Source organism: Onychomys torridus, chromosome 7 (assembly GCF_903995425.1).
Source record: "Onychomys torridus chromosome 7, mOncTor1.1, whole genome shotgun sequence".
In the NCBI taxonomy this organism is placed as follows: domain Eukaryota; kingdom Metazoa; phylum Chordata; class Mammalia; order Rodentia; family Cricetidae; genus Onychomys; species Onychomys torridus.
The window spans coordinates 26115463-26140782 of NC_050449.1; the positions used below are offsets into that span (position 1 = coordinate 26115463).

Below are 25320 nucleotides of genomic sequence, written 5' to 3' on the forward strand. Positions count from 1 at the left end.
AAGGCCAAAATGCAGTACTCTGGTATGACTTACTAGAAAATGTTTAAAAAGTTAACACTTCAAATCCCAAAGCTCGTGAGTTTCTTTATTATTTAAAAAACACGTTAGAATTTGGCTCTGAATTGAAGGCACTGTCTGTCATTCCCTAAGTTCTGACACATTGTGCTGAGAAGAAAGGACCTGTGTGACTAAGAGAAGAGGGGGAAGTTATCTGAAGCAGCATGTACTGTCCTGTCAGATTCACAGTTCACTTCATCCACACAGTCACGTCCTGTTGAGGGTGTTCAGAGTCTTACAGCAACTCCTCTACAAGAACAGGCTTGTGCTGAAAGGTGTTCATTCTTCTGTATGAATGGTATCACTCTAATACAGACTTGATAAGTTCAATTATACTTAAATATCCAAATAGCATGGTACATAAAAACCACCTGAGGTCTATTTTCCTGTATTTGAGCCTCTAGCTTTGTATTAGCTGAGGAATGCAAATATGGAGCGCTAAGAGCACACTAAAGCAAGCCTTAAAGTAAAGGGCATGCTACAATCACTCCGCCATTCACAAAGGATGCGAGGTCTCCACTCCCCAAGGCCTGATGTCACTCCTCATCCGAGCCACTCAAAAGGGCTGACTGGTAAGTGTGGTCAGATTTGAGCTTCTGAATCCCGATGATTTCTCCTTCTGCATGTCTCTTCACCCGACTCAGAAAGCTGTGGTAGACATAGGAACCATTAAATCAGCCATTAAAGTCCTCTGTTCACTAACTCCACGATATAAAAGAACAGCAGAGCCTTTTTTCAGGTGTCTATTAAACATGGTGATAGCACATCTACACATGTGCCTTCTCGGGATTCTATTCACAGTAGAAAAAAAAAGACTCAATGGTAACCAAGATATTCTTGAGATTAGAATTAGTAGATTTAGGCCTCTTACCAATACTTATTTATTTATTTATTTATTTTCCCAAGATGGGGTTTCTCTGTAGCTTTGGAGCCTGTCCTGGATTAGCTCTGTAGTCCAGGCTGGCCTCGAACTCACAGAGCTCCACCTGCCTCTGCCTCCCGAGTGCTGGGATTACAGGCATGCACCACCACCGCCCGGCCCGATCTAGCTATTTTACTTTCCAGAAAGTAGAGCTGGAGGATTTTTTTTTTTTTTTTTTTTTGTCCCTGGGGTTCTTCCTGGGTGAAGTATATCTCCTTTCCTGGGGGGAAAAGTCAGGGGCAGCTTCTACAGTAACAGGTCTCCATCATAACACATGCCAAATTTCAGTTTTGTTTCCATTTAGTAGTTGGTCAAATTACTCAGCCTTTTGGAGCCTTGTTTCCTCATTTGTTAACAAGGAAACAATAAATAGTAAATGAGGAGGATTAAGGGGGTCGACATGTGCCTGGGACAGTAGGTGCAAAGAGTCGATAGTTCTGTAGTCTATATTAGGTTAAAAGGTAATTAGAAAGCACTTCCTGCTCTCGGACATATTTTGATGTCTGTATATTTAGGAAATAAGCAAAACAAGTCTGGAAGTAGGTGATGGGTCCACCAAACCAGTGACAGCAGGGACCTCAACCCAGGCCGATTGCTGGCTTGAGAATTGCCCTATTATACACCAGCTTAAAATCTGAACTGTACTTGAAACCTAGGTTTAGCATGACCAGTCAGGCAGTTTAATATAGCCGAGCCTCCTTACACTCACTGGCGGGTAAGAGTTGTGGTAACAGCCCTGCAAGTGAAGAGTGCTTCGTGCAGAGCTTAGCATGGAATTGGCAGTAATTAAGTAGTAGAAGTTAACCACCAACACTTTGAGTCTAGTTAGGGAGAAAAAACTTGACAAAATTTGTTTCAAACATACCAGTAAACAAGAGAGTAGTTGATGGCTGTGATGCAAAGGGCAACCAGATAGTGCCAGCAGAAGCACATGGTAATAAACATGACATTGTCCATGTCTTTCTGGTCCCATTCTGGTGTTCCAAATGGGGGGAACAGGACAAATCCAATCTGTAGGAGTAGAGGAGAAAGCTTCTGGTTGGTTGTCTGAGAAGCAATCCGGTTGTCTCCAAGGCCCGCAGAGTGACTCTGTGTTCTACACTACCTCAATTCCTGCATGAGTCACACCACAAACCCTATTCACAGGAAAGTTAAGTTTGGTTGTTGTATAGGGTGATTTAAAAATAACTAAACTTTGGGGCTTGCATTTTATATGTGTATTTAGTAAATACAGTGTACCAGCAAGCTATTAGTGGGGAAAAATCGCATAGGTCAAGGGTGGTGTGGGGATAAAAAGGTCATCTGGACCAGATACACACCCTCACCCCCGACCCCCACTTTATCTGCTGTATTTTCAGGCAACGAGTCACTTGGGCATTTCCGAGGGGGCTTCTCAACCCAGACCATATGAAGAGCTTGAATGTGGATGATTACCTGCCAGAACCAGGTTCCCTGAAGAATAAGGAGACTGGTTCGGAAAAGCTCCAGCACAATATTATCCCGTAAGATCACCTCCAGGAAGATACTGAAACTTGCTCCAAACAAACCAAAGAGCAGGAGTGAGTGGATGTGCTGGTCCAGTGGAGGTCGGTTGTGAACGTGGTAATAGAAGAGAAAACCTGTACAAATCAATGATAACTATCAGAAACTTGCTTGTTTCTACTTAAGATCACTCTGGCCTTTCCCGATTATTGGAATTCCCCCCCCTATACTTAAATCAATGTTCTTTAGCATTTCAGGAAGCCAGTTTACATGACATTAACCAGCAGCAAACACATGCAGACTATTCACTTTGTGGGTCTGTTGAGACGATAAAATAATATATCTGTCTGCAGATCCCATAACAAGCAATACAGAGTAGGGGTAATAGGTCAGCTATGGTACTGGTTTGTCAGAAGTTGGATGAATGAGTGAACACCCCCACACACGTATAATATGTCTTGAGAATTGATTTTCTGAGAAAGTCATTATACATTAATATTTCTTTTAAAGTTTGATCTCTGGTAAATTCAATTTATCCATTTTTCTTTCCCTTTCTCCATCCAATTTACCTTCATTGAATACTGCCATAGCTAAAATCACTCTGTCTACTCCCAGGGGCACAATGTTGAAGTAAAGGTAGGTGAGCATGTCGATGAGTCCGGAGACACCAAAGAAGAGGTACATGGTGCTATGCTGCCAGTTCATTAGCTTTGTCCATTGATTTTCATGGTAGAGGTGGAGGTGAGGCCCGTCTGGAACAAACTGCTCTGCCAGGATCCCTGCCAGGAAGTGAGAGTGAAAACGGAAATGGGAAAGGTTTCAACAAGACAAACACAAGACAGCAAGAACTGCCTGCAGGCGTGAGCCAGGTCCAGATGACAGAGGCCAACAGGTCAGCGGGCTGACTGCGGAACTACTGCCGCGCAAAATGTTTCTGAGAAGCCTGTGGAATCACCTGTTCTGGATGTTCCTTGAGGGTTTGAGGATAGGGCAGAAGCAATGTTAGAAATAGGACATCCTGGTCACCAGGGAATCTGCTCCCCAGTGGAGATAGACTAGAGCCTTTCCCCTTAGATGATAGTGTGACCGAGACACTGATCTTTTGCTGTGGAATATTACTTTAACTAGGCAAAGATGGGTTGTATTTGTTTAACTGTTGCTGTTTCACCTTGCCTGCCTAAGGTACCTGATTGGTCTAATAGAAAGCTAAATAGCCAACAGCTAGGCAGTAGAAGGAGAGGCAGGGCTGTCGGGCAGAGAGAATAAGTAGGAGGAGAAATCTAGGGTTAAGAAGGGAGAAGAGAATGAGGGAGAGAAGGAGACACCAGGGGCCAGCCAGGCAGCTACCAGCCAGCAGACATGGAGTAGGACATACAGAATGAAAGGAAGTTAAAAAGTCCCTAGACAAAATGTAGATGAAGACATCAGGTTAAATTAAGTTATAAGACTAGTGAACAAGCGTAAGATAAGGCTGAGCATGTATAACTAATAATGTCTCTGCGTCACGATTTGGGAGCTGGTTAGTGGCCCAAAAGAAAGCCTACTATACTCTTTGGATTATGTGTCAGTGAGAAATGCAGAAATCCAAAAGAGAATGAGGCTGAAAGGACATTGACTAGAAGCCACCACGATGGCCATTGTGCAGGTCCCAGAGAGGGAAGCAGCTCCTGGGTATGTGCTGGGGCTGCCATCGAGTGGGTAACCTTCCTCTGCCCTTTGCTTACAACACTGGTGAACAATGTGAGGCCTCACAGTTGCTAGCCATGGTGCCTAAAGAGAGACAAAAGTGAGGTAGCTCATGGTTCTTGTCACTCTTTTTTCATTGTTTAGTTTTTGCTTTTTGAGACAATCTCACTGTTAAGCCCAGGCTAGCCCCAAATTTGCCATCTTGTTGACTGTCAAGTGCAGGGATTACAGCCTGTACCACTCATGGCTTTTGTCTCTTCCACTTTCTATCACATTTAAAAGGCAGACTGGCCTTTATGCTTGGTATCTAAAATGTTTGGGGGATGCCTGAAAGTCATTCAAATTTGCACTCACCTATAAGGGATCAGGAAGTTTGTGAAATGATCCAGGAAAAGTGCCCTGATAATGGAATGGAAGTCCTGTGAAGTGGGGACTATGTGTGCGTCCTCCTGTTTCCCAGTACTCAGAACACGGAGCTGCTGGCATCTGGTAGGAGCACTGGAGGTACTAGATGTCACTTTTACCCAGCCAGGATGGCAAATACAATTTAGCGTATTTTCTTTTATAAAAAAAAGTCAGGGTTGATGCTTCCCTTACCATCAAGGCATGTGTGGTCTTCTTACTCATGAGCTCCACAAAGAGCTGTTGGTGCCTGGAGGAAGTCTTGGCTAGATCTGGCAGGTGTTACGTTCTGCTTGCAGGAGGGTGTTCCTGTCACTGCTTCATGCCCAGACAATGGTAGGCCTTGGCCGAGTGGCAGAGGCCACCTGAGAATAAGCTCCCTCAGGGCCCTCAGCAGGTGTGGTTCCCAGAGGAGCACTTGTTACTGCTGTCACTGACAGCCCCTGAAGAGCTGCTGCAGAGCAGCAGTGGGGGATTTGGGGAGAAAGAGGCAGGGTTCAAATCCCTCACAGCCCTCTGAGGACTTTCTCAACCTTTCTGTTGCCTGCCTTGTTGGCCTCCCTGTGGATATCCCTCCTGGCAAATGCTTGCTGCTTGTGGGTGGAAGATACGCCAATGAGGTGGTTGTTAACTATGAGATCCAGAAAAGGGCTATTTGGGGGAAAGATTGTTTATTTTAAACTAAATCCTATTTAGTGATTTCTGTTGCTTTAAAACATTACCCTCCCCTACTTTATTTGTATTTTCTGTTTTCCGCATAGTGTTTGTTCCGTTTCTGCAATTTCTGTAGGGAAAAAACTGTGGTTTACTTGGTAGTTTTTCATAGTGTATATAACATATACACTATGATATAAAGCTTTGTAAACATGGGGTAGCAAAATAAAACAGACTCACAGTCCCTGCTTGGAAGACATCTATTTCACAGGATCCAGGAAATGGGTTGAAGGTTCTGGGTGTGAGAGGAGATAACGCAGACAAAATTCTGTCCTTACCAATGACTGCAAACAAAGTCTTGACTGCACCTTCAATGATCTCAATGCGCTGCTGCTGCTGGCTCAGTCTGTTCTTCTTCAGGCCCCTTTGATGAAAGTACTTCATTGGGTACTTCACTGACCACCATAGTCCAAATATCAGAAAGAAACTCCCTGGGAGAGCGTGGCCCTTAAAGTTTGCCATCGATGTTTTAGGTCACCTAAAAGATGGGGACAACTGTTAGGTAACTGAAGGATGAAGACATATAAATACATATAGACACACAGAGCCGTGTGTGTGTGTGTGTGTGTGTGTGTGTGTGTGTGTGTGTGTGTAAGACATGTGTGTGGGTATGTGTGTAGAGGCCAGAGGGCAACCTCAGGTATTACTTCTCAGGAGTACCATCCACCTCACTCTAAGACAAGGCCTCTCACTTGCTTAAAGCCCACCATGCTAGGCTGGCTGGCCCACCAGTGAGCTCTACAGACCTGCCTATATTCCTAGCACTGGAATCACAAGGATATACCAACATGCCCAGCTGTTTTGCATGAATGAAAAGTCTTTCCACCTATGTAGTTTAAGCCCATCATGGTGGTGGTACATTGCATGCCTATAATACTAGCACTTAGGAGATGGAGATCGGAGGATCTGGTGATCAAGATCATCCTCACCAACCTAGGGAATGAAAGGTCAGCTTAGGCTACATGAGATACTGCCTCAAAAAACCATCCCCTCCAGAAGCAAAATTGATTGCAAGTTATGAACTGCACCAACAAGGATCAACTCCTTTCGTGTGAAAAGCCTTTACATCACTGTAGTATTATTGTATGTCAGGTAATTTAGGGATGCAGAGAAGATGGCTGGCCCTGAGGCTGTGTTAAAAAGAAATGGTGTGGGAGAAGTGGAGGACAGGTAAGTATTGAATTCAGTGTAAAAGCCTTTCGAGGCATAGATGCAGAGGAGACAATTAGAGAAAAGAAAGTTTATTACATAAGCCTTTTTTTTATGTCACAAAGATGGAAAGGGGGCAGGTGAGATGGCCCAGTGAGTAAGGGTACTTGCTGCTGAGCCGAATGACCCGAGTCTAACATTGGTGGAAGAAGACCCACTCCCACAAGCTGCCCTCTCACCTCTACATGCACACCATGGCCCACAAAGCCATGTGTAAACACAAGTGCAGTTAATCTAAAAGCTGGAAAGGTAACAAATCAGGAAACTGTGGTAGCTATACAGTGAATGCCAGTTACATTATAAAGCCCTTACACATTTTTTTAACTTATTTTTTTCAAATTTGATGCAATATATTTTGTGTGTATGGGTGTTTTGCCTGTGTGCATGTCTAAGAGAAAATCTGATTCCCTGGAACTGGAGTTACAGATAGGTGTGAGCTCCCACATGGGTGCTGGGAATCGAACCCAGATCCTCTGGAAGAGCAGCCAGTGCTCTTAACTGTTGAGCCATTTCTCCAGGCCCAGCCTTTACAAATTAGTAAGGAAAAACCATAGACAATGGACAAAAGAGAATTGACAACATATACAAGCTGATGGTTCGTCTAGAGATGTGCAAGTGTGAGCACAGTGCCACGTCCGGCAAACTGGGAGGACACTGTTGTTAAAAGTCAGGCATAGCCAGGTGGTGGTGGCGCACGCCTTTAATTCCAGCACTTGGGAGGCAGAGGCAGGTGGATCTTTGTGAGTTCAAGGCCAGGCTGGTATCCAAAGAGAGTTCCAGGAAAGGCGCAAAGCTACACAGAGAAACCCTGTCTCGAAAAACCAAAAAAAAAACAACAACAACAACAACAAAAAACCCAAAAAAACCAAACCTCAGACATGATGTGCTTTTATTCCATTCATCAAAGTTGTGAATGTTAACTAAGATTTATTCCCTAGAAAGTGTTATTTTTCTTTAGGAATTTGTGGTGATTGAAAGAACATGAAAGATGGGAGAAAGATTCTTGACACAAGCATGTAGATTCTCTTTTCATGGTCATGATACATGATGAACAAGCAATTCTCAACTGCTTAAATTCCTCAGAACCAGCAGTAAAGCTCAACATGGTAGTAGATCCTGTTCTAACTTTTTCTTTCTACGTTACCATGTCTCTATGACTGTTAGAGTGCTGACAGGGAGATGCCTTTCCCTGGTCTTTTAACCAGGACAAAGGAAATTTCTCCATGTCTCATACAGACCCTTCTTGAACTTTTTCATTTCCTCACTTTTAGTGAAGCAGATCGTTTAACTGTGGCTGTTGCTCCCATTTTGTTCCTAAGATTTTGCCACTGCCTGGCAGCTCACCCTTTATTCCCAGCACTCGAGAGGCAGAGGAAGGCAGATCTCCGAGTTCGAGGCCAGCCTGGTCTAGAGAGTGAGTTCCAAGACAGCCAGGACTACATAGTGAAACCCTGTCTCAGGGGAAAAAAAAAAAAAAGATTGGAGCTATGACACACACCTGACCCATGCCATGGACTTCACTGCCAGGCATGCTGGCTGTGGTGGTGGCAGGGCTGATGACTCAGGCATGGGGCCTCTTCCCATTGGGTTTCTTATTGCTGGACTTCCTGGTTTGTTCTTGAATTGATTGTCTGATTTCTTCATCAGTCTGTGAAGCTTACTGTGCTTCCTTAAAGCAGTTATTTTTGAATTGTGTTCTGGTAATTGATAACTCTCCATTTCTTTGGAATGGCTTTTGTGTGAATGTTATTCTATTCTTTGGGGCTGTCATGTTAAGTTTTCTTTTGCTTTCCGACATTTGAAGAAGCAGTCACCCATTCTAGGCTTCATTGACTGTCTTTGGGAGGTGAATGCTTTCACCAAGCGATCTAGCTTCCTCCTATTCATTCATTCATTATTCATTCACTAGCAGTCTCTCAACTCTCGCTCTCCACTTCCCTCCCCTCCCTTTCTGCGCATGATGTGTTTACACGGGTGTACAATGCTCTCTCTTTCTCTCTCTCTATATATATACCCTTCCCTCCTTCTTTATCTCCCCCTCTCTTTCTCCTTTTTCTTTCCTCTCTCTCTCAATAGGGCTGGGGCATCTTGCAAAATAGGCAGATCATCTTTGGGGCAAAGTTGCAGGCCGCAGGTATAGGAAATAGAGATTCAGCTGTATATGATAAAGTTATACCTAGAAGGGTCAAGGAATTTTTCTAGAAGAAAGTAAAATATCAGGGAATATTGGCTTTTAATACATAAGCAGTTTCCTACTATCAATTTCTTGGGTGCCCATAATTCCTAGGCCATAATGGCAAACAGTATAAGCTTCTCAGACCTACTGCTGATCTGAACTAGGTAACACCCCTACAGAGACAATGCCTGCCTCTAAGACTAGGAGACACGTGGGTATGTAGATACATAGTTTGTTCCTTGTGCAAATGAAGCTCAGACCATCCCTTTCCTTCAGGCCTAGTGGCATTCCAGAGCTATTGACTCATGACTAAAGGGCTTTTTGCATAACCAGATGCAAGGAAGGCTGGGGGCAGAATTCCTGGGCTGGGCAGAGTTGTGTGGCTGGAGAAGGAGAACAGGGCAGAGTTTTGGATGAGTAGGGATTGGGTCAGATCAGGAGAAGAGGAAGGAAAGATGGAGGACAGAGGAATGGAGGATGAAGAAGAGGTTGAGAGCATAAAACTTAGTTATGACTAGGGCTATGAGAGGACAGAAAAAGAAGGGATAGAGAGGAGCTGAGTGTCAGGACAAACTGAAGCTGCATAGACAGAATTTTATCTTAGAGAGATAAAGTAAACAGACAAAAGAGCATGGTGTACATAGATTCTTTTCCCTCAGAATATTCCATGCTGGCTGTAGCATCTTCCCCAGGACCCTGAGAGAAATCTTTTTAGGGCAGGCCCCTGGGAAAATTCTGATAGGGCAACCTTTATCAGCTCAAAAATTCATCTCATATTAGCAGTGAAGACTCATACTCGGGTATCACCCCACACTGTTACTTTTTGTACTCATAAGTCTAAGGTATCCTTTTCTGGTTTTTTGAGATAGGGTCTGCCTTTGAACCTGGAATTCACAATTTTGGCCAGGCTGTCTGGCCAGCAAGTGCCTAAGATCCACCTGTTTCACTCTCCAGTGCTAGAGTTACAGACACATGCCCCATGACTGGCTTTTACCTGGTTGCTGGGGCTCAAACTCAGGTGCTCATGCCTGCATGGCAAGCACCTTACCAATTGAGCCACATCCCTAGTTCTTATATGGCTTCTTTCTACCCTGCAAAGTCAGGCAAGGTACTAGGAGCTTCCTGTTTGTTTTCTTTAGTTTCCTGATGTGCTAACATTTTGTACCTTCATCTAATCTTGCATAGTAGAGTGATTCCAAGCCTATGCTGACAGAAAAAGCAGGCCTCCCAGGGACATCAACCAAACTTGGCACAGGATACAATGAAACCAGGCACAAACCTTCACATCATAGTTGGGCAAGGGAACCCAGTAGGAGGAAAGGGGTCCCAAGAGTAGGCAAAAGATTCAGAGACACTCCCCCACTCCCACTGTTGGGAGTACCACAAAAACACCAAGTCAACAACCATAACATATGCAGAGGACCTAGCATAGATCCATGCAGGCTCCAAGATTGCCGCTTCAGTCTTAGTGAGCCCCATGGGCCCTGCTTAGTTGATTCCACAGGCCATGCTCTCCCAGTATCCCTGACCCCTCTGGCTCCCACAATTCCTCCTCTGCTCTTCCAAGTGCTCTACCACTGAACCAAATCTCTAACACCCTCCCCCTTAAAAAAATATTATTCCATTGTCTTTTGTGTGGAAGTAGAGGAAGCCCTGAGTGAATGTATGTTGTTTAATATGTGCAAGGTTGTGTCAAGGACTCCAGTGCCTTGGATGCATGGGAATGGCCTTCCCCTGGTGTGTGTGTGTGTGTGTGTGTGTGTGTGTGTGTGTGTGTGTGCGCGCGCCTGCTGACTGGGCAGAAAATGAGGTTGGCAACTTTTTTTTTCAAGACAGGGTTTCTCTGTGTAGTTTTGGTGCCTTTCCTGGAACTCACACTGTAGACCAGGCTGGCCTCGACTCAGAGCTCTGCCTGCCTCTGCCCCCCCGAATGTTGGGATTAAGGCATGCACCCACACTGCCCGGCTGAGTCATTTTCTTTTAATCCCTCAAACAGTTTCAATTCTCTGAACATATTAGAAATAATTGCATTCAAGTCTTTGTCTATTAAATATAGCCCTTTAGAATTTGTTCCAATTTCCTTCGTCTTTGATCTTTGGAGTAGTTCATAATTTACTGTTTCTATGTCTTGTCCATTTTAATTGTAGCAACTCCAGACAGACTTGCCTGGATTATGGATTCTATCTCCTCCATGAGGTACAAATTCTGTCTTCGTTTAGCTATAATTTTTCTTCTTTAATTTATTAGCTTTGATTTCATAAAGGCTATACCTTTATTTCCTTTTAAAAAAAGATTTATTTATTCATGTATTTTATGTATATGAGTGTTTGCATGTATGCCTGCTTGACAGAAGAGGGCATCAGATTCCATTATAGATGGTTGTGAGCCACCATGTGGTTGCTGGGAATTGAATTTAGGACCTCTGGAAGAGTGGCCAGTGCTCTTAACCGCTGAGCCATCTCTCCAGCTTCATATGAGGACTCATGAATCTTCTTTTGTTTGTGTTTTGAAACAGGGGTTCTCTGTGTAGCCCTGGTCATCCTGGAACTCTCTCTATAAACTATGCTGGCCTCGAACTCAGAGATTTGCCTGCCTCTGTCTCCAAGTGCTGGGATTAAAGGCATGTGCTGCCACCACCCAGCTCATCTCTATTTTCATAACCAAATTATTTAGAGTAGTCAGCCAATTATTCGGCGTATAGATTTGCTTCAGTACTTTTAGTTCTGCATGGCATTCAGTCTATGTCAACCTATCTGTATATGGGTTGGCAATGGCCAGCTTTCCTGTATTTCTAGACCTTCACTTGTTTCTGGAATTTCTCAGGTCCTCTTCAACATGTTCATGGGGGATTATGTGGAGAGATTTTTTCTCAATCCTTCTATTATAACTTTATTGCAAAACTCTCCTTGCTAAGTTCCTCCATTAGTCCGGTGCTCACTATGAGTGGGACTGCAATGAGGGGCTAGCAAAGCGGGGTTCCCCTCCCATTCCTGAGTATTCATTACATGTTCATTTCTCATGCTCATAAAGCCAAGAGTTCTTTAGCCCCTCAGCCATCACTTGGAATTTAGTCTTTGTGTGCCAGCATTTTCATAGTCAGCTGATCTTACTTAAAAGTTATCGACTGAGCAAGTGAAAAGCATCTATGGGCATAAATTTCTTGGCTGAAGATAGAAGCTTCCCAAGAATAAATGCTTCTCTCAGTTTGTTGCTAATAACTGGTTAGTTCCCAATTCTATGAAGTTGATTGATTGGTGTTGACAGATTTGTCTAGTTTTATACATTGTCTTTTTTTCCCTTCTGTTTTGCAGAAAGAAATTATCTACCATATCTTTATTCTGATATAACTGCCAAAGCCTCCTTTCATTCTTTTGCTTAATGGTTAACTCAGATTCTTGTTAAGATCAAGCCTGTGATAGTCCATTTTATTGACTTTAATGGTGCAGAAAAACCAGCTTTGCAAAACGCATGCTGGAACTTTGTAGATGAATTGGCTTCTCCTTCTCCCTGTCCTTCCTCATTTTTTTTTCCTGAATAGGTTTATGTAAACTCTGAGTCTTTATCTGCATCTGTGTGCTTGATACCATTTGCCTAGCACTGCTCTTACCTTTTTAATTGGTCTAAAGTTCACACTGGTGCGAGGCAGGCCTGTATGGGAGGGCTGCAAACCTTGACCTGATTGATTGTGGATAGAGATAGAGGAGGAAGATTTCTCCCATTCACAGATTAATGGATTGCCGTCACTGGATGAGCTACATTGTGGAACAAATGGTAGAGTTTATAGGATGGGTCCATTTTAGTAAAGGAGAAACCAGGCAATGACTTATCTTTACTAGAAAGAAATAGGTTTCTAATAATTGGATAACTAAATAGGTTAAGGCCTTGAGTGGTCTTCTCTCCAACTGAGGTATCCTTCTACTGTCCTGTCACCCTCTCAAAATGAAGGGAAACGGCTGCTTCATTAAAAAAAAAAATGAAACCTTTGACTAGTAAGTTTCATTTTTTTTTCCTCAATGTCATATGCACACTATGTATTTCTTTAAAATAAGAACCAAATAGAAAAAGTGAGCACTTAGCCAGATGGTGGTGGTGCACGCCTTTAATCCCAGCACTCAGGAGGCAGAGCCAGGCGGATCTCTGTGAGTTCGAGCCAGCGTGGGCTACAGAGTGAGTTCCAGGAAAGGCGCAAAGCTACACAGGGAAACCCTGTCTCGGAAAACAAACAGGACAAACAAACAAACAAAACAAAAAGTGAGCACTTCAGTGACATGCTTGGTGATCTACACAGGAAGAGTGGCCATTGCAACAACAGGACTTTCCAATACAACCAAAGCCCCACCAGCAGAGAAACAAAGCTCAAGACAACACTTTCACAAAGCCACATCCCCAACTTTCTCACTTCAGTGTGTGCTCTTAGCCTCTTACAAACCACGTGCACTGTATGGCAGGGGCAGGAAGGGACGAGTGTTCTCAAGGACGGCAGCGGTGAGAACGAGCTCATGGTTTAGGTAGCAGTTTCCTTCTGTTTCAGTGTCTAGGGGAACGTTGGCAGAACGGCACAGCTGGAGTGGTGGGGTGGGCCTGATTTCCCTGTACTCCTTCTTACTCTTCTCCCCAGCCTATAATCCTGAACTCCGTGGATGAAAAGGTAGAAGACATGAGAGGAAAAGGATTCTCTGGTGGGTTTTGGTGTTGCTTTTGGTCCAGTGTTACCTCACTGTGCCCCAATTCCTCCCCCTTTGGAATGGTAATGCCTATTCTGTGCCATTGTATGTTGCGAAGCACATACAATGTGCTTTTTGATTTTACATGGAATCACAGTTAAGAGATTGCCTTGAGTCTCAGAAGAGACTTTGGACTTTTAACAATGCCGAGACTGACAGACTATGGGAACTTTTGAAGTTGAACTAAATGCATTTTGCATTATGATATGGCCAGAAGACTGTGGGAGCAGGGAATGCAATGTGGAGGTTTGAATGAGAAATGCCTTCCATACTGCTCTGATATTTGGGCATGTGGTCCCCAGCTGTCCCCAGTTGACAGTGCTACTCGGGGAAGTTTAGGAGGTGTAGCCTTGCTATAGGAAGTATGTCACTGGAGCAGGCCTGAGAGAGTTTATAGCATCACCCACTTATTTCTAGTTTGCTTTTCTGCATCATGTTTGTGGCTGAAGTTCTGATCTCTCAGCTTCCTGCTTTGGCTATTCCCCCTCCTGCCTCTCCTGCCATTATGATCTCTCTCTCTCCCTCTGGAACCAAAGCCCAAGGAAACTCTTGTCCTATACGTTGCTTTTGGTCATGGTATTTTTATCACAGCAACAGAAAAAGTAGCTAATACACTTATGAATTAGTTCTACCCCACTGAACACCCCAGGCTAGGGATGAAATTCAAGGCAAGGACTCTACCAGTCCTACATCCCCAGTCCTAATAATTCCTCTTTATTGTTCACTATATGAAACTAAACTGGTTGTATAGTCTGTTAGGCCGCCATAACAAAGCCCTAAAGTGGGGGTGGGGATGTTGAATGATAGAAATTCATTTTCTTACCAGTTCTGAGATTAAAACCCAAAACAAAAGTTGTGATTTTTGTCTGGGTCCTCTTTCTTGGCTTATAGATGCATGTTTTTCTCCTGCCTCCATCACATGGGACTTCCCTTGGTATGTGCTTGGGTTCAAACACTCCTCTTATAAGGGACTCTAGTTGTATTAGATGAGAGCTCACCCACTGACTTCATATCTAACAGAATTGCTTCTCCCCCTGCCCCCTTGGTTTTCCAGACAGGGTTTCTCTGTGTAGTTTTGGTGCCTGTCCTGGATCTTGCTCTATAGACCAGGCTGGCCTCGAACTCACAGAGATCTGCCCGGCTCTGCCTCCCGAGTGCTGGGATTAAAGGCGTGTGCCACCACCACCTGGCCAGAATTGCTTCTTAAAGGCTCTACCACCAAATCTCACATTCTAAGGTACTAGGAATTAGGATTTCGGCACATGAATTTGAAGGATATAATCTATCTTATCACATCCTGCCTAATTCTCCCTTCAGATTCATGGCTTCTTCCACATGCTAAGTATGGCGACACTGTCCCAGCAGGGCTGGTCTTAGCCCTGTGGTGCTCTAAGTGAGAATGGCCCAGTGGCTCAAAGATTTGAGTGCTTGCCCACCAGCGAGTGGCACTATCTGAAAGAATTAGGAGGTAAGGCTATGCTGGAGGAAGTGTGTCACTGGGGGTGGGCTTTGAGGTTTTTGAAAAGCCCATGCCATACCCAGAGTCTCGGTCTTCGTGTTGCTTGCAGTCCTGATGTAGGAACACCGAGCTCCTTTTCAGCACCACATCTGCCTGTGTGCTACCATGCTTCTACCTATGATATATGAAACTAAGACCTCTGAACTGAAAGCCAGCCCCAATTAAATGCTTTCTTTCACAAGAGTTGCCTTGGTCATGGTGTCTCTTCACTGCAACAGAACCACTGATTAAGACAAGCCTCAACTCCCAACACCCCAGGTAATCTCAGTTGGCTGTGGGCAAGACTTAGAACTCTGCTCTGCCTGCGTGGTGCTTTTAAAATAAGGAGTTATTTCCTAAATAGGTGCTTGGGATGGACAGCACCATCAAAACAGGAGGGGACCATAAGGAAGAAAGATGTGGGGGTGCAAGGCAAGTCTGGGCAATACTCCATTAGATGTTAAGGTTTCTGGTTAATCCTTTTTGGCTTGACAGTGGCACTGCCCTTTGGTCACTAGCTGGAGGATCTTGGCCTTCTGAAACTGAGATGGCCTCATCTTCTAAAGTGCAAGAAGTAGCTTTGCCAGTTAGAACTTCCAATAACGTCTAGGCTACAAGCAAGGAGGACTGTGAATAGGGTGGAAAACAAAACCAGGCCCCGCCGGACGGTCTAAGGCAGCCTAACTGCAACCACACATTGGCCATTCTCTCCCCTTTCTCGTGTCGCTCTGATCTATGTCATGTAGCCAAAGGCATGTATGTCCCATAGCACAGATCCTGTATTAGCCAAGCCTGCTTGCTCGCGGTGCAGGACTTCCCATTCCTTCAAAATATGTAAGAGTAGCGCACTGGCTGCTTTTGTGTGTCAACTTGACACAGGCCATAGTCATCAGAGAGGAGGGAGCCTCAGTTGAGGAAAGGCTTCCAGGAGATCCAGCTGAAAGGCATTTTCTCAATTAGTGATCACGGGAGAGCTCAGCCCATGGTGGGCGGTGTCACTCTGGGCTGGTGGTTCTGGGTTCTGTAAGAAAGCAGGCTGAGCAAGCCATGGGAAGCAAGCCAGCAAGCAGCAATCTCCTCATTAGACCCTGCCTCCAGGATCCTGCCCTGCTTTTTGGTCATGGTGTTTTGTTGCGACAATAGAAACCCTAACTACAACAAGTAGACACTTTGATTTTTCTGGCAGGGCTGAAGCCTCTTGCCTTGGACCCCACCATAATAGCTGTAGTGTTAGCACGTATCTTACCTGAAAAACAACTTGACTCTTGAGTTCCATTTCTCCTCTCCTTTCCCAAACAAAGACAGATTGAGACAAATCACCCCACAGGAGGCTTGTACTTGCTGAGTTCCCTACATCCATTTTCAGACATTTTGTTTGGCCAAGAGCTCGAGAGGTAAGCCTCAATGGATCCTCCTGGGCAGGGGGCTCCCCTCCCTCGATACCATGTGCTCTTCTTCCCTTCCACAGGCTTCTTGCCCTTCCAGCCAAAGCCTTTTCCTCTTCCCCATCAGGACTCCTGCCCATCTCTCTCTTGCCAGAACTTCAGCATCAGAACTGCAGCTTTTTGCCTGTTCCTCATCTGTACCCTTCCCTAGCCCCTGCCTTTGGCTGGTGAATTTCCCCGGGTCTCCACTAAGGACCTCTGCCCGTAATCCAAAACTGACCATAAACACAAACCCCTAGAGCTGCGGGCTCAAAGGTTCTCCTGAGCTTTGCTCAGACCTGCTGATGTCCTGGGATGATAGGAATTGAGCTTTGGTTTCCTTTGTGGCTTTGACCACATTTCCAAAAGGGATCCAGAAGTCATAGAGACATTTTTTTTTTCTCTCTCTTTTCTAGACCTGTTTGATCCACAAAAACCTCCTTAATGGGTGTCACTCATCTAAAGATCCCATTGCCTTCTTTGGAGCGGAAAATGTTTAGACTGTTAGGGAGTCCCCTACATTAAGACTGTCTGTTGTTTCCCATCTGCAAGTTACAGAAGGCCTTCGGCAGCTCCACTCTAAGAGTTCAGGGCTGCTCTTCATTCTGAGTGTTCCCCTCACTCTGTAAGAACTTCCTTGCTTCTTTCTTTCTCCTCTCCTCTTCTGCTCCTGGCCTGGCACTTGCTGTCTGCTGCTACGATTGATGCTTTTTACCACAGGAGGATGACTGACAAGAGGTAGAACAGACAGCATGCTGGAGTCCAGACTCAGGACCTGTGGTTCCTGTCAGCTCTTCTCACCCCACCTTCCACCCTAAGCTTCTCCAGCTCATGAGCTTCCCTTCTCCCAGCTTCTCATTCTTATGTAAGCCTGCCATTTCAGCCACGTGCTGTCTTCATTCTCGTGGGTCCTCTTGGTCCCCTCTCTTGACCTGCCCCCTCTGTTGGCCCCCTCTCTTGACCTGCCCCCTCTGTTGGCCCCCTCTCTTGACCTGCCCCCTCTGTTGCCCCCCCACCTACCCCCTCTCTTGGTCCTCTGTCTTGACCTGCCCCTCTCTTGGTCCTCTGTCTTGACCTGCCCCCTCTCTTGGTCCTCTCTCTTGATCTGCCCCTCTCTTGGTCCTCTCTCTTGATCTGCCCCCTCTCTTGGTCCTCTTCTCTTGCTCCCCACCCTGCTTCTCTCATGGACCAAATCTGCTGGCCATGTTTTGTCTACTAGGTTCTCCCCTTGCTGCGGACTCTTCCAGATGCCTCTCGCTCTTGTCTTCTCTGGCTGACAGAAATGCCTCAGCCACCTCTTTCTTCTCTCTTCTCTCAGGGCAAAGCTCTCTCCAAATGTGTATGGACTCCTAAAAGCTCTTCTTTCACACTTACTGAGGAATCTCATACAGAGAATTCAACAATGAGAAGTTCTTTCTTCTCTTAAATATAATTGTTAATATTCTGGTCCTGCTCCTTGGCACCACCCTGTGTCCTGATGTAAAAGTGTCTTTTTTAAGGGAAAACTCTGCCCCTTTTCTCCCTCCACTCCCACAAGGTGTGCACCCCTGACCCCTCCTCCCGTCCTCTGTCTCTCTCTTTCTGTCTCTCTGCTTCTTCATCTCTCTATTATAATAAGCTCTCCATGTGGATGCAGCTTCTGGGTTGTGAATGCTTTACGGCCGTGCCTGGATGGAGAGGGTTGCCACCATGCCCACCACTGCATTTGCCCAGCACATTTCCCTGCACATGTGAGATTACTATCCCCCCCACTCCCGCCATGTAATAATTTATAACATTGGTGCTAGTGACTTGGCAGGGGACCTCCTGGTGCATTTCTCCTGCCTGCTGGCTGAGACGTGCTAGGAGCCCTGGGACCTTCACCACTCACTTCATCCAACACCTGCATCATCGGCCTCCCTTTTGGCCATTTCCCCACAACTGAGGATAACTGAGGATTCATTCTCTCTCTCTGTCTCTGTCTCTGTCTCTCTCTCTCGGGGCTGGTTCCATTTGTCTTTGGGGCTGTAAGCCCCTCCGGCCTATGCCCTCCATAGCCATTGTGATGACAGTCCGTTAGCTGTCTCGAGCCATTCATTCTTGCTGACTCTCTGGAACACTGGAGGTCAGTTTCATTTTGCTCACTGTCTTTTGGGCTCACAACCCCTCGGCTGTAGTGGGTAGCCATTCCAGGTTTGACCTGGAAGTTCCAACCCCTATTGAGGCTTCAGTAATGGTCACGCCTACAAGGTGGGACTGAGGGAGGACGCTGAAGACCCGAGATTTGGATGCACTGGCTCTCTTGGTTCCTGGACCCTGCACGCTGGAGGTAGACGGAGCAGAGTTCTCTAGAGAACATGGCAGGACTGCGCTACACCTTTCCCAGACCCTGTTACCTATCTCTTCACTTGTAAGTTACCCCACAAAATAAACCTCCCTTTTAACTGTGTGGAGTGGCCTTAATAATTACACCAATACTCGGCCCCTGCCCCTATGCCATGGCATATGGTGGCAGCTTGTGCTCTGAATTCCATGGCCATAGCCTCTGTGACGGTCCTTTGGCTGTCTTGCACTATTATACCCCATGGTCTCCAGCCTCTGCTAAGCAATTGCATCATCACCTGTCGCCAGGTTCCTTTATTGGCATGTACACCCCTTGCCTCTACTTCCTCTCCTTGTCTGTAATTCTATCACTTAAATCTTTTCTCTCTGTCAGTTGACTTTGTTGCCAGGACCTCCCATTCCACCTGTAGGGCTTTGGTGTGGGGTCCTTCCTGATATGAAGTCACAGCATGCCTCCAAGTTGGGCATGCCGGGCCGACCTAGACACTTCCACCCAGCTATTTCTGGCTCAAAAAAGGTCTCACCTGACCAGGACCCAGGGCTTTGCGTGGTTGCATAAAGCGCGCTGCACAGCCATGTGATCTACACACATGCGTGGAGTAGCCACATGAGTCTTTGTACACAATTGCAGCCCAGCCTTTATAAGCCGGCGCTTCCTCTCTTGACCACTGTGTTTCTCACAGGCCTGTTCACGTCTGTCTCTCTTTCCTATCTTAATAAAAACTCTTCTTAGTGGATTTTGTCGTGTTTCATGACATTTCCTCTCAGAAAAAGAGTGCTGCCAAACAACTAACACTGGGTGCTTCTGCTGCGGCTACGGAAGCTTGAGAGACGGCCACATTAACTTGTTTCTGCTAACTTTTAAATGCTTCATTTTGCCTCTTTCTTCCCTGTTCAGTTTGTCTTGACAAAAAACAAAACAAAACAAAAATAGAAAGCCACATGAACACACATGGTCAGGCACCATATTTAATAGAGGTGATCATGTGATCAGGAGCTGCCATCTTAAAGAGGGCAACCACATGGTCTAGCCACTATCTTGGCTAAGGTCAAACCCGGCAGGTCATATGACCTCACTGCCATCTTTGCTAGAGGCAGTATGGGTAGAGCATAAGTTCAGTCATGGCTTGGCCTTAGTTCTTCCACAGCCACTTAGGTGGGCGGGGAATCACGCTCCTATGCTGGAATAGGGTAGCAGCACTAATGCTTAAGATTTTAAATTTCAGGAGATGGAAGCCGGGTGTCCTGCGTCATGGGTCTTGGAGCGGCTTGTTAAGAAAAGTGACCATGAAGAACAATGAAATCTCAGTGGATTCCAAATCCATTAATAATTTTGAAGTAAAGACCATCCATGGAAGCAAATCAACGGACTCAGGAATATATCTGGACAATAGTTATAAAATGGATTACCCTGAAATGGGTGTGTGTATAATAATTAATAATAAGAACTTTCATAAAAGCACTGGAATGACCCCTCGGTCTGGTACTGATGTCGACGCAGCCTAACTCAGAGAGTTCATGGGCCGGAAATACGAAGTTCAGAATAAGAATGACCTTACTTGTGAAGAAATTGTGGAATTGATGGATAAGGTTTCTAAAGAGGACTACAGCAAAACGAGCAATTTTGTTTGTGTGATTCTAAGCCACGGTGATGAAGGAATCAGCCATTTTTGGAACAAATGGGCCCATTGAACTGAAAAAACAAACTAGTTACTTCAGAGGCAACTGCTGTGGAAGCCTGACAGGAAAGCCCAAACTCTTCATCATCCAGGCCTGCCGGGGTATGGAGCTGGACTGTGGCATTGAGACAGACAGTGGGACTGACGATGACATGGCATGCCAGAAGATACCCGTGGAAGCCGACTTCCTGTATGCTTACTCTACGGCCCCCTGCTGTGGATATCACTCTGTGTAAATAAAATGCTGATTGGCCAGTAGCCAGGCAGGAAGTATAGGTGGGAGAAGCAGAGAAGAGAATTCTGGGAACAGGAAGGGGAGGCAGAGAGATTGCAAGCTGCCGCCAGGAGAAGCGAGATGTATGGTACAGGTAAGCCATGAGCCATGTGTCAAAGTATAGATTAATAGAAATGGGCTAAATGTGAGAGTAAGAGCTAGACAACGGTAGGCCTGAGCTAATGGCCAAGCAGTTTAAATAATATAAGTGTCTGTGTTTATTTTATAAGTGGGCTGTCTAAAATGGCTTGGCGGGGGCTGAGAGAAGGTCTCCAACTACAGCACCCGGTTACTACTCCTGGAGAAACTCAAAGGACAGGTCCTGGTCCATCCAGTCACTTTGTACCATGCTGAAACTGTATGCCCACAAGCTTGAGTTTATGTACATTCTTATTCGTGTTAACTGGAAGGTAGCGACAGAATTCAAGTCCTTCTCCCCTGATGCCACTTTCCATGTGAAGAAGTGGATCCCGTGTATCATGTCTATGCTCACAAAAGAACTGTACTTTTACCACTAAGGAAACGGTTGGGGGTTTATTTCTCTTTGTTTTGATTTGAAAGCCAAATGGGGAAACGGTTTCAGGCGTTCAAATCAAATCTGATGTTCCAGGTGGTACTTTGAGCCATACCACTGCCCTACCAATGCAACCACAGTGCAGCTACCTCAAGCTCAACATCAGGTAGTTGAAATGGAATTGAATTAGGAACAAATAAATGTCAATGATGGTACTGCCATAAGAGAGGAAATTACAAATTTTCCCTTCTTTATAATTAGCAAGATTTGCTGATACTATGAATTTTAAAGTAATTATGAAGAAATTAAACATGATTTTATACTCCCTATGCACACTAAAAAAAGATTTAAAATTTTTAGATTTTAACATTAATACAATTCTGATACTATTTGGGTCACAAGCTCAGGATTTAAAACCTTTAGGCATGAGTCTACTGCTGCTTTTCAGACGTCCCATCCTGCTCCAGTTCAGCAGGGGTCTTCCTCATACATCTGTTCCTGAGGATGGTATTTTCTCCTGGTCTCCAATTACCCAAACTACAGGCCTGAAGGCCCAGATTAATTTATAAATCTTAACTCCCATCTCTAGTCTGTATTCCAGCAGGCTGGCAGAAAGCAGCAGTTATGGAACCCACAGTGCTTTCCCTGCCACAGATGCCAACCAAGATTCTTGTCTATGTGACGTGGACCACAGCCAAACGTAATTGTCCCCTGCCTCCACAGCCAGGTCAGACAACCACATGCTTCTGACAAATACCCCATTGCCTGGGTCCTGAACACCTGCACCCTGGTTCAGCTTGGAGCAGCTATGGAGACCAGGTCATCCTGTGTTCCCTGTTCCCAGGACAGGCTGGAGAACTAGGTTAGGAAAGAAAACCCCCTGGCATAGAGAACGGATTGGCCATGTAATGCCCATTGATATTTATTTATTTATTTATTATTTTATTTTTTAAAGACTTATTATTTATTATGTATACAGAAGAGGGCATTACAGATGGTTGTGAGCCACCATGTGGTTGCTGGAAATTGAACTCAGGACCTCTGGAAGAGCAGTCAGTGCTCTTAACCTCTGAGCCATCTCTCCAGCCCCCATTGATATTTATTAATTAAAATGGTTCTGCAATAAGACACTTGATCTTCTTTATGCAGAACCAGGGAGATATTGTATGACTTAAGAAATAATTATTTCTATATAAGTCATTCAGGAAGTCATTCAGGATTAAATCTGGCTGTACTCGAAGGTTAGCCCCCCCCCAGTCCTTGCTAACTTCACTGAGCTGTAACTAACTAGGAAACCTGATTTAAGTCATATATATGCTCTCAAAGTTATACATATATCTAACAGATTTTGTTCCCCTGTCCTCAAACACCTGTAGAGATTTGAAAATATGGCATTTAATTTAAAAAGTTTTGATGATAAAGGGACATGTCAGCTCCTGACAGCAGCATCCTGTATTGTCTCCTAAAAAGATAGATGGCCACAGAACCTTCACCTGGAAGTTATGGCAAGGCCAGCCACACAGCGAAATGCTGAGGTCCTGTCCAGACTGTGAATTACTGGATCAATGGGGATTGATTGTTCCCCCACCCCTGCCAAGACAGGTAGGGCAATCTTCCCAAATTTCTACTCCACAGAAAAATCTGTCAGATCTTCTGAGCCTAGCAGTTGAACAAATGCTGCCTTTGGGGATTCTGCCCCCAATCCCCCAACGACCATGGAGAGACTTGGGATTGCTGCCTGGGCAGCTGGAAAACTGTCTCACTTCTTAAATTTATCCTTCTTAGATCTGATGAAGTTTGATGACTTGGGTGTCAGTTTGACAGCCCCAATCCCAAGATTACTGACAGTCCATTAATAAGTTTCCTATTAAAATTACAGACAGATATGCCTCATTCACACCCTTCATGGTACAGGATAGAGTAGTTTCAGATATAACTCCAGAGGTTCAAAATTTTAGTATTGATAAATGCAGCTTTGATAAACTGATACAACACTGACTACAGACCGTTCTTAAGAGTCCTTAAATTTCTATGGGTTTTCAACCCTTTTGCTGTGATGTAAATCTATTCCAGTTGTCTAACAGATACCTACAGGTACCTGGGGAAAGTTCTTCTACTGCATCAAAAAATGGAGTCTGATAAAAATTAACAGTCTCTAGAGCACATTTTGACCTCATCCATTTTTGAGAATACTTTGCAGCATCCCTCCTCTTGCCTGGGCCAAGGGCTCTCCAGATATGCCAACCCCTGCACCAGCTGGCATCAGCTTTGAGGATGCCAACCCCTAACCAAGGACGCCAACTGGGATGTCTGCACTCCCATCTCCAGAGAAATGACAGATGTGATGGTTCCTACAATCCTGAAGAACACATCCTTCAATTCACCACCACAACCTCAAGGAACAAACGCCTGAGATCTCCATGCCAGAGATTTCCACAATGACAGTTAACAATACTTCTTCACTCCTGCCTCCTGCCTTGTGTGTCTCCTGGCTCCCTGCCTCAACACTTTTCCAGCTTGCAGGAGCCTCGAGAATTCAGCACCTTTGTTCCCCTACTTGATCTCATAACTCACCTCTTTTTATAATAATCACAACGGAGAAATGTTAATATTCTGATCCCGCCCCTTGGCACCACCCTGTGTCCTGATGTAAAAGTCTCTTTTTAAGGAAAAACTCCACCCCTTTTCTCTCTCTCCTCTTCCTCCACTCCCACAGGTGTGCACCCCTCGATGCCCCTCTTCTCTCTCTGTCTCCTCTTTCTGTCTCTGCCTCTTCATCTCTCTGTTATAATAAACTGTACATGTGGATGCAGCCTCTGAGTTGTGAATGTCCACCTGCTGCCCTCATCAGAGAAGTTTCTCCTTGCAGTAGATGGCAGTCAATGAAGAGCTCCTCAACTGGTAAATGCGTAGAGAAAAAGACTGTGCCATGCTCAGCCTTAAATGGGATGTGCATATCACACCCCTTTACCCAAGGCCCAGGGATCTTCTCAGAGGAGTGGGTGGAAAGATTTTAAAAGACAGAGGTGCTGGATAAGATCAAGGAAACATTTTCCAGGCACAACAGGACAGTTGTGCCCACGACCCACAGTGGTCATGACAGTGGTTATGATCTGCTCACGCTCAAGCCAGACAAAACCCCACTATTAGCTGAGTAGCTACTGTCATTTGTGATCTGCTCTGGGAGGGAGAGTTAGTTTTCTTTAGTGATGTAGGTTGAAGCTCTTATCCTTAATCAAGAAGTTATCTCCAACTAATAACCCACTTGCAAAGGAAAAATTAGTTTTCTCCTGTGGAAAACAAGTATTTTTCACTGGGATATTAATCACACTTCAGGGTAGACCCCATGCTCAGCAGTAGACGGTCAACACAAAATGAACTCTGCTATTTTTGTAGACTTTGTGTCTCATCTGGCTTTGTTTGAGGGTTTTTTGTTTTGTTTTGTTTTTTGTCTTACTTGTCTTTTGTTTGTATATTATGGTTTCTAATTTTTTTTTTTTTTTTTGGTTTTTCGAGACAGGGTTTCTCTGTATAGTTTTTGGTGCCTGTCCTGGATCTCGCTCTGTAGACCAGGTTGGCCTTGAACTCACAGAGATCCACCTGGCTCTGCCTCCCAAGTGCTGGGATTAAAGGTGTGCGTCACTGCCACCCGGCCCAACATTGTATTTTTATGTTTTGTTTGTGTGTGTGTTTCTCCTTTTAAAAAATTCTATTTATTTTTGTGGTTGTTGCTGACTTTGTTTTCTAGAGAGAGAAAAAGAAAGGGCATAGAGTTGGGTGGGTGGGGAGGATCTGGAGGAGTTGGAGGAGGGAAACTATGATTAGAATATATTGTTTGACAATTTTTTTTTCAATTAAAAAAACACTTAAAAATACAGTACCCTAATATAAAACTGATGCATAAATAACATTTTTTGGTTGATTAAATAAATAAAAACAAAACCCATTTCCCTCAGTTACTACCTTTAGTTCTTCTTAAAAATATGTTTGTTCTTTCACAATTTCATATATACCCACTATTATCTGCCTAGTTTCCTTACACCACACCGAGTTCTTAATTAACTTTAGATATAAGACTTCTGTTATCTGTCACATGTAAATATTATGTCAAATAGAGAGCACAAAGGAGAAAAACCAGATCTAGACTGTGATGGCCAATAGGTTTTATGAACCAGGAAGTTTTTCTCAATCTCAATTGCTCTGCAATACTTTCTGCTCTGAACTGTTTCTTTGCTCT

The 25320-nt window shown here is 44.7% G+C and overlaps 1 protein-coding gene and 1 pseudogene across 1 annotated transcript; one reads left to right on the top strand and one right to left on the bottom strand.

The window, feature by feature from the left end:
* Nucleotides 1-593: 593 nt before the first annotated feature.
* On the bottom strand, nt 594-3145 carry LOC118586985 (transmembrane protein 45B-like). The gene is made up of 4 exons (XM_036192469.1): nt 3031-3145; nt 2414-2598; nt 1845-1990; nt 594-705 (listed from the first exon to the last, which is right to left on the bottom strand). The coding sequence occupies exons 1-4, from the start codon at nt 3143-3145 to the stop codon at nt 594-596; spliced, it is 558 nt and encodes a 185-aa protein (XP_036048362.1).
* LOC118586721 lies at nt 2971-21087 on the top strand (annotated as a pseudogene).
* Nucleotides 21088-25320: the final 4233 nt, after the last annotated feature.

Coding starts and splice junctions, on each gene's coding strand:
- LOC118586985 (XM_036192469.1), bottom strand. CDS start 3,145: ATGTACCTCTTCTTTGGTGTCTCCGGACTCATCGACATGCTCACCTAC. Junction 1,991..2,413: donor AGGGAACCTGGTTCTGGCAG/GTAATCATCCAC, acceptor CTACTCCTACAG/ATTGGATTTGTCCTGTTCCC. Junction 706..1,844: donor AACTACTCTCTTGTTTACTG/GTATGTTTGAAA, acceptor TGTCTACCACAG/CTTTCTGAGTCGGGTGAAGA.